The following is a 9,746-nucleotide window of genomic DNA, read 5'->3' on the forward strand; positions in this document are numbered from 1 at the left end:
CTATGGTGAGCCTGATATTAAAGACTAAAGTTTTCTGGCAAGAACATGAAAAATGAAATAGTAAGGCATCATATTTAATCTTTCAGAGCCTCAAAGTAATATTTTATGCTGTATACTACCCAGCAGTATTTGAAAATTTGCAGATTATACTATCTTTCAATTAAGTTACCAACATAATGCTCTCAAGTGAGGCAGTGTGTGTGCACATGTATTAATATGTACGTGTATGGAGACATTCTTATATACATATGGAAAAACCATAATACAAATAAATGATCAACAACTGACTTGGAAATGAGAAGTACACAGCTGAATAAGGAGTCTGGTGACACACTCCATACCGAAGCAGACTGAACGCGACGTCCACGTGTGTGCCTGTGTGCTCACTCACGTCCAGCTCTTTCTGACCCTGTGGACTGCAGCCCACGCTCCCCTGCCCATGGGGTCTCCCAGGCAAGAATACTGGAGTGGGCTGCCACTTCCTCCTCCAGGGATCTTCCTGACCCAGGGATTGAACCTGGGACTCCTGCATTAGCAGGTGATTTCTTTACCACTGAGCCACCTGGGAAGCCCCTGCTATCCGCACTGAGGTGGAAATCTCAGGGCCACTGAAATGCCAAATTATAAAAACAGTATGTTTTTTTCTATTTTGTTCAATAATGTATCTAGAACTATGCCTGGAAATTAATAGATGCTTATTTGCTGAATGGATTAATTAATCCATGTTTCTGACTTTGATACCTGACCATGGAAAGGGGACAATAAGATAAGTCTTTCAGAGACAGAAAAGCATCAGTGTCCTCCTTAAGGGAAGGTCTTTACTGCCTCATTCATCTTTGTTAATTAGCATCACACAGAAGATGTACATGCCTAATACACATTAGCAGAATTAAAATTATTTCAGTGGTGTATTCTGTGGAAAACTGAGAAAACAGAAAAAGTGGCTGACGTGCTCCTTTCTCATTTAAAGTATCCAGTCTGCTAGTATGAGTTGCATTTAATCACTGAAGAAAAATAATATATAAGCTCTGGGCTATCATCACACTATATGGAGCTGCCCAAAACTGGGTTAATAAAATGTAGGCATTAATTTATATAATGTATGCTTTAAAGCATTTAAATATGAAAGTAGTCAAGAGACTTAAGGCTTAGGTTACTTCAACATTTCAAAGAATACTCCATTTTTTAGATGTGGTGATAGCTGTAAAACTCAAAGGTCTATAGTTAGTGCCACAATTTTGGAGAAAGCTGTGTTCCTGACTGAAACTTTCTGAAGTTTAGAAGGGTAATACGGGACACATAGAGTGTATGGCAGAACACTGCCAGTATATCACATATGAACATTTCTGCAGCAAAATATACAAATATTCAGATAAACAGTAAATGTGACTGTCTTATGTTAGTCAGGATTAGGTTTGGCTAGCTTGTTAAAGCACTTTTTAGTTTTCAGGGCTTATTGGACTCTCTTTCTGTAGACAAACGACTCTGGATTTATTTCATACTTGTTAACCCAGCTGGAGAAGGCAATGGCACCCCACTCCAGTACTCTTGCCTGGAAAATCCCATGGATGGAGGAGCCCGGTGGGCTGCAGTCCATGGGGTCGCTAAGAGTCAGACATGACTGAGCGACTTCACTTTCACTTTTCACCTTCATGCATTGGAGAAGGAAATGGCAACCCACTCCAGTGTTCTTGCCTGGAGAATCCCAGGGACGGGGGAGCCTGATGGGCTGCCGTCTATGGGGTGGCACAGAGTCGGACACGACTGAAGCGACTTAGCAGCAACCCAGCAGAAGCTTCATTACAAGTTTATCTGTAGCATATTTCTCGTCTGTCTCCCATACTCCAAGTCTAAAGTTAGTTTCTGTAGAATACCAGTCTACAAGTTTAAACAGGCTAGACCTATGATGTTAGAATTACTGAACTATTTGTACAGATTGTTATCAACAAAAGGGGGTAACAATTCATGGCAGTTATTTCTATGCTATAGTTGTAGATTTACAAATTATGTTATAATTTTCTTTGCATCAATATTTGACAACTGAGGCACAACATACTTTGACATCATTTGATGACAAAAACATCTAGAAAGCACTGTTATCAGTAATTAGACATTAAGGTCATCATAAATTGTGAAAAAAAATATCAATTGTGTGTTTTAAAATCTAGGATTATATGGCAAAAGTTAACCCTTGGAACCATTCCCTCAACAAATCCTTGCCCAGGTCAGTAGTACACCACAGTGTTTAATGATGCTGTAGCTAGACACCCAGGTTACAATCTTACTTAGCTCCATCATCTACTAGCTCTAGGGCAAATGAACTAAACTTCCTACACCTCTGAATTCTATATCTATAAAATAGGGACAATATAATGCAATCTGTTACTTCATGAGGTAATTTTAAGGATTAAATGAGCTCGTATGTGGAAAGTACTTAGAACAGTGTCTCCCCTGCATCCCATTAGACTCTATTATACTGTTACCCTGTTTCAGCAACATCAAAATATTAGCATTATTCTTCTGCTTCCCTGAATTAGAATCTAAGCTCCATAAGGGCATGGCCTTTGTCCCTCTACTTCACTGTTATGTCTACAGATTCTAGAAAAGTTTCCAACCTTGTTCTAAGTCCTTAATACATATTTTGGGGCTGTTATTATTAATAAATCTCATATCCAGATATAAGTGAACAATATACAGCAGCATAATTAATGTGAAAAAAAACAAGATGTGAGACCAAGCAATAACACAAGTTTCTTCTGTCCACAACTTCTCTGATCATCTGCTTAGCAAACAGCATCCTTCCCGTTTTAAAGGTGCTGTGAAGCCTTTCCTGCGCCGTCTGCATCGAGACTAAGGTGGCCCTCTCATGCTTCTGCAGTGTTTGGTATAGGAGTCCATTTAAGGAACTACCCTCTATACTGTAAGGGAGAGTCTTGTATATGTATAAACAAATCACTTTGCTGTACCTGGAACTAACACAACACTGTTAGTCAACTATGCTCCAATATAAAGATTTAAAAAAAAAAATTATGGTGCCAGAGGGTAGGGCAGTCTGGATAGAAAAGTGAAAGTCGCTCAGTCGTGTCTGACTCTGTGTGAGTCCAGGCCAGAATACTGGAGTGGGTAGCCGTTCCCTTCTCCATGGGATCTTTCCAACTCAGGGATTGAACCCAGGTCTCCGGCACTGCAGGTGGATTCTTTACCAGCTGAGCCACAAGGGAAATCCAAGAATACTGGTGTGGGTAGCCTATTCTTTCTCCAGGGGGTCTTCCTGACCCAGGGATCGAACCCGGGTCTCCTGCATTGCAGGCAGATGCTTTACCAACTGAGCCACCAGGGAAGCCCCTGAATACAAGAGACTCTACAGACACTGGGACAGGGTTCTTTCGTGCTCCACAGCCCACAGGAACCACAAACGCTGGCTGAGTTTTACTCATTCTTCAGGAAGTTGGTCGGTATTGATTTATAGTGAAAAAGGTACAGTTAACACACATACTTACAGAGAAAATTGCACAAAGTACTAAAAATCTTAAGGGAAACAACTTACCGTCTCGTAAAATATCTCCATCATGCGGGTTCTCTTTTCCTCTGCACTTAGTCCTTTTTTCTTCGACTAAAGTACAAAAGTTAGGCATAAAAGTTAAAAAGTAAACTGCTTTAAAAACAAAAACCAAAAACCAATGCTTTTTAAGACAACTTGGTTCGAAACATTATTAGAAATAATGCTCGGTCTCGTCTGAGACAAGAGGGTTAATAAATCTCATATCCAGGCCTTGTGGTAGGTGCTGCCACTATAATAATAACAACTGTGGCTGAGATAGTCTGGCATTTTGTAGAAATTCAGTATGTATCAAATGATCAATAAATCGTTGTATCTACCTTCAAAAGAGTTAATCTCTCAAAGAAAATAAACAGCCATACAATGCTTCCCATTGATGAACAGGTACATGCATAAATTGCTACCCAAGACAGAATGAATTAATTCTACCCAGGAAAGAGAGAAGAGTTAGCTCGGAAGGCAAGAGATAAGCGGGATTTTGGCAAGTTGAGAAACAGTGAGGAGGGTATCCTGGACAGACCACACATAGGCACAGGGTTATGGAAGTTCATGGAATGCTCTAGAGAGACAAACACTTAGGGACGCTTATTCAATGAATGAGGGTGTAAGGGAGCGGCAGATGAGATGAGAGAGGTTGTCTGGGGCCAGATTATGGTAGGCTGACTATCCAGTTTGAGAGTAGACTTTACTCCAGGCAACTGAGGAGCGAGAGGGCAATTTCTAAAGCAGGGACTCAGAGTAACGTAGCATTGTGGAGGGCAGGCTGGAGGAAGGGAAACATATGCACGTAGAAATGAAAGCCTACTTCAGGCGATTATTATCCTACCCTTTAGCCAATATGAAGTTAAATAATTAAGATGTAACTGAAATGTACTGCTAATAATAAATTTTACTCTATATTTTATAGAGAGTATATACCTAACGCTTAAGTCTGATTTTTCAAAAAACCCAATGTCCTCAAAGCAAGTATTTACAGAAAATAACAAAGAGAATGAGAACCATAATCCCTAGTGCTCTCATGGAAGATTCCACATCAATGTTTCTGAAGTAATCTGCATCTTTCTCAAAAATTGCATGGGATTATAAGGGAATATAGGCTTCCCAGGTGGTGCTAGTGGTAAAGAACCCACCTGCCAAGAGATGCAGGTTCAATCCCCGGGCCAGGAAAATTCCCTGGAAGAGGGCATGGCAACCCACTCCAGCATTCTTGCCTGGAGAATCCCATGGACAGAGGAGACTGGTGGGCTACAGTCCATGGGGTCACAAAGAGTCGGACATGACTGAGCAACTCAGCATGCATGCACACACACACTCATAGGAATATAAAAACTGTTTGGTAAGAACTTTAAAATATACCACTTAAAAAGCAGACATAAATAAATCAATAATAATAAACCTACCCAATCAAAACCTGCATCAGAAATGAAAGCCAGCACTAGACAGGGAAAGGAATTTGGAACTGCCGTTGTGAATGCATTCCAGAATATACGGCCTAGAAACGCACACACTCACTTTCACAGCAAATTATCCAGTGTTCCTTGATGATTGTATAGGTAATATAAGTAGCCTCAAAGTTAATATTTTTCTCTTTTTCCTCTGTCCATTCTCAAATACTGCAGTTCCCCAGGTTCCTTCTCTATTGATCCCCTCATATGCTTTCTTTGATCTTACCTGTTTTCATGCTAAGACCTCAAATCTTTACATCTGTGGGCTAGATGGGGGCCTGAACTCCAATCACATTTAATCACTTGCCTGCTGAACAGCCTCAAACTTGGGAGGTCTAAACTGACCTCTTCCTCTCCCACACCTCCTCCCAAACCTGCTCTTCTGGATCTTGAGTTCAGTTAGATGCCACTTGTTACCCAAGCCAGAGGCCTGGCGTCACCCTAGGTTCCTTCATCTCCATTTCACAGACAACCAGTTACCAAGCCCTGCCAACCTCTGTGCTGAGCTGTTTCTCCACTCTATGCCGTCTGCTCCATGCCTCATGCCTCTGCCTAAGCTCAGGCCCACTTTAGATCTGCAGGCTGCTCACCACACTCTGTCCCTCCAAGGCCACATTCTGGGCTGTCAAAAAGCAAATCTAATGATGCCTCTCCCTCACTTAAACCTTTTCAGCGGCTCCTAACCATCCAGGAGCATCCCGTCACCCTCGAATGATAGACAAGGCTCTCACAGGCCCACTCACCACCTCAAATTTACCAGAACATGAAGAGCTAAGCAAGTTAAGCTGTAATACAAAAACTACTTGTAGTCCTCCACTTGCAGCATGCTCTTTCCCATTTCTGTGCCTGTTTTTGGTTCCATGCCACAAGGCGCAGCTTGTGTGACCTGGAACTGAACCTGGGCCCTCTGCAGCGAAAGTACACCACTGGACCACCAGGGAATCCCCTCTGTGCCTTTTACAAAATGCTGTTCCACCTAAAACACTTTCCTCTCATGCAAATCAAAACCACAGTGAGACGCTCACCACACCTGTCAGAACTGCCGTTATCAAAAAGACCGCGACTAACAAATGCTGGTGAGGACATGGGGAAAGGGAACCCTCGTATACTTCGGTGGCAATGGATACTGGTGCGAAACCTGTGGAAAACGGTATGGAGCTTTCTCTAAAAATGCAATCCACCACTTCCACTGCTGTGTGTATATATCCCAAAGAAGCACAAATTCAAAAAGATACACGCACCCCAAGATACACGCACCCCAATGTTCACTGTAGCATTATTTACATTTGTGAAGACATGGAAGTAACCTGTGTTCACCAAGGATGAATGGATAAAGATGTGGTGTACACACACACACACACACACAGATTCTTATGACTCCATCATAAAAAAGCAGCAACATGGGCCGACTTGGAAGGCTAAGTGAAATAAATCAGAGAAAGACAAACAATATACGATAACAGTTAAATGTGGAATCTAGAAAATACAACAAACTAGTCAACAAAACAAAAAAGCAGCAGACTCCCAGATAAAGAGAACAAACTAGCAGCTGCCACTGGGGAGGAGGAGGGAAGGGCATACAGGGGTAGGGGGAAACGGGGGTTATTATGGGATTATACGTGCCCCAGGATTGAGAAAATGGTTTTTCTCAGCCTAGAATCTGGAGGTTAAGTTAGGGGTACTGCAGGGCTCTTAGGGCTTCAGTCTGTGGCTGCATCACTGGAAAAAGATCCAATGCTTTAGAAAAGGCTCCTAACACGTTGGTGTTATAAACTGCTCCTTGAGAGCCTGGGCTCCACAAGAATTTGCCACGCAGAGGCAGGCAATGGGTAGAACTGTGTCCTGAGGGCACAGTTTGAGGAAAGCACTTATCAACTCAGCTCAGCAGCTTATGAAAGTGACTCACGAAACACAGAGGAGTTCCCCAGGTGACACCAGTGCAGAAGATCCTGCCTGCCAACGTGGGAGACACCAGACACCTGGCTTTGATCCCTGGGTCGGGAAATCCCCGGAGGAGGGCCTGGCAGCCCACTCCAGTATTCTTGCCTGGAGAATCCCACGGACAGGGGAGCCTGGCGAGCTACGACACATGGGGTGGCAAAGAGTTGGACACAACTTAAGCGACTTAGCTCGCACACACATAATCATCCCTTAACACTGGTTTCAGGCTAATTTATTCATCACGCTCCTTAACCACTACAAAGAATGTTTATTACTAACCATGGTAGGAGAGTATCATGGCCAGAGTTAAAATAACTAATGTAAAAGGATGCCACATTACTTCATACTTAGAAATTTCTCCAAAAAAATCAACAAGGGCTCACGTAAAATTTAAGATGAAAGAAAATCTCCTGATAGTATAAGTTAGAGATTCACTCAACACTTGACTTTAGGAAAATGAAAGGAGTCTTCTCTTATCATAAGTTAAAAAAATCCTAAAGTCAGGAATTCCCTGGAGGGCCAGTGATTTGGGACCCAGTGCTTCTACTGCAGGAGACAGTTTCGATCCCTTGTCAGGGAATTAAGATTTTGGACTGCTATGCAGTCCAAAAAAAAAAAAGAAATCCTAAAGTCAGCCCTGTTGATCACTAGTAAAATTTTGAAAAATTAAAAGTAGATGATAGCTGCTGCCCTCAGAAGTAGCAGACCACACCAGGTATCTCCAATTTCAAAAACATGCTTGGACTTAAAACAATTGTCTATCCTGCAAGCATAACCAAACTGAAGCAAACAGCTATTAATTAACAATCAGGAAAGAGAAGAAAGGTTATCTTTGTATAATACTAAACTTATTTCTTGGACTGCAAGGAGATCCAACCAGTCCATTCTGAAGGAGATCAGCCCTGGGATTTCTTTGGAAGGAATGATGCTAAAGCTGAAACTCCAGTACTTTGGCCACCTCATGAGAAGAGTTGACTCATTGGAAAAGACTTTGATGCTGGGAAGGATTGGGGGCAGGAGGAGAAGGGGACGACAGAGGATGAGATGGCTGGATGGCATCACGGACTCGATGAACGTGAGTCTGAGTGAACTCTGGGAGTTGGTGATGGAAAGGGAGGCCTGGCGTGCTGCGATTCATGGGGTCGCAAAGAGTCAGACACGACTGAGCGACTGAACTGAACTGAAACTTATTTCTTAATGATACATGAAAAGTGGGAAATATGTCTCTTACAAAAAATTTTGTTTCATGTTTCTCCATTACCAGAGGTAAACATCAGAAAAGAGTTAAAGGCACATTAAACCATTTACTATTAGAAGGCGATGCAGGTGTAGAGTCAGTCGGTAAAAAGACAAAAACAAAAAGTTAACACAGTAGTCAGTTGTATCTGGCTAGTAACTATAAACAGAAATATATGAGGGCGCACTGGTACCAGATTTAAGTGTGTGCTTGTTTGGCTTCCTACATCAATTTATGCCCAGGTGGCTGGGCGTTAGTCTAACCACAAAGAAGCCGTTATCAGTTATGATTACATCTGGACAACTACCTTCAAATAAACACTGAACAACCTAGATCCCCATCCACCACTAGCTTGGCAAAATAACGGCCACTTAACTTAAATACGATATTAAAATCTTTGATCCATTTCATTAGACGTTGATTCTCTGCCAAGAGAAGGTGGGGGGCAGCGAGAGTAGAAACTCTGAAGGTTTATGAAAATGATTTGATGAGCAGAAAGACATTAAACTCGCAAAACAAAGAGATGGTTTGGAATCTAACCATGACTGAACTCACTGGGCCACACAAGAAGGCCATGTCTGACCAAGTCAGTGCAGTTTCCTGAGCGCGCTCAGCCGTGTCAGGCTGTCACCCCGTGGACTGCAGCCCGCCAGGCTCCTCTGTCCGTGGAACTCTCCAGGCAAGAGCACTGGGGTGGGCTGCCATTCTCTTCTCTGGGGGTGGGGTGTCTTTCCCACCCAGGGGTCCAACCCGGGTCTCCTGCATTGTATGCAGATTCTTCCCAGCCTGAGCCGCGGGGGAGCCCGGGTGCTTCCCTAATACAGCAACTTTGGAAGTGAGTCCTGCCCTTCAGTAAAAAAGGAGCATTTGCACAGAAATCCTCTAACCGGCACAAAGTGGAGAGTCTTTAGGTCACTTTAGAAATTGTGAGGAATTCTGAAATGTGCTCTACCGGCTACAATGCACAAACCCATTAATCGTCAGGGATCAAGCGAAGCCCTCGAGCCCTCAATGCCGCTTCCCCCAAGGTTCTCAAGCGGGGGCGGCGCCTTCTGGAGGCCGGAGGCGGGGAGCCGGGACACGGCTTCTGAAGCGACTCTTGGCCCTGCTGACAGACTGCTGAGCCTGTGAGACACGGGGCACGTTCTCGAACGCTCCGCGTTTAAGCCGCCCGGGAGGGCGCGGGGGGCATGAAGCGGGGTCCCGGCGCTGCATGCCTGCCTTGGACTGGGGCAGCGGCAGCCGGAAAGCGCGGGCCGGACGCGGCGTCTGACCCGGCGGGGGAGCCGGCCCCTGCAGCCACCCCAGGAGCCCGGAGCCGGCCAGGCCGGGGTCCCACACGGCCGGAGGATTAAGCGGCCGGACCGCGGGGAGGACGGGCACCGGGAAGCGCGCCCCCGACTCTTACCATGGCGCGGGCGGCTCGTCTTCCGGCGGCGGGACCCGCACGCGGCGAGGGGCGGGGCCGGCTCGGGCGGGTTTGATTTTGGCGCCGACACCGCCCTGCGGGCGGAGCAGCGAGGGGGAGGAGGGGAAGAAAGACCAGCCCTCGCTCCTGCGGCGC

At 44.6% G+C, this 9,746-nt stretch overlaps 1 protein-coding gene and 1 non-coding gene across 3 annotated transcripts in view; both read right to left on the reverse strand.

Moving 5' to 3' along the window:
- The window catches only part of MND1 (meiotic nuclear divisions 1), an 80,207-nt gene extending 70,574 nt beyond the window's left edge, over positions 1 to 9,633 (reverse strand). Inside the window, exons 1-2 of one of the 2 annotated variants that reach the window (XM_040251421.1) lie at positions 9,591 to 9,633; positions 3,548 to 3,613 (exon numbers count right to left, since the gene is read on the reverse strand). In XM_040251421.1, the coding sequence (XP_040107355.1) occupies positions 3,548 to 3,613; positions 9,591 to 9,593 (69 nt within the window). In that variant the 5' untranslated portion in view covers positions 9,594 to 9,633. Of the gene's footprint in view, positions 1 to 3,547; positions 3,614 to 4,959; positions 5,102 to 9,590 lie in introns of those variants that run through there. The other variant, XM_040251422.1, reaches the window with a different exon arrangement.
- TRNAC-GCA lies at positions 3,268 to 3,340 on the reverse strand. The gene has a single exon. It is a non-coding gene; the product is annotated as a tRNA-Cys (tRNA).
- Positions 9,634 to 9,746: the final 113 nt, after the last annotated feature.

Source organism: Oryx dammah, unplaced genomic scaffold (genome assembly GCF_014754425.2).
Source record: "Oryx dammah isolate SB20612 unplaced genomic scaffold, SCBI_Odam_1.1 HiC_scaffold_12, whole genome shotgun sequence".
NCBI classification, from domain to species: Eukaryota; Metazoa; Chordata; class Mammalia; order Artiodactyla; family Bovidae; genus Oryx; species Oryx dammah.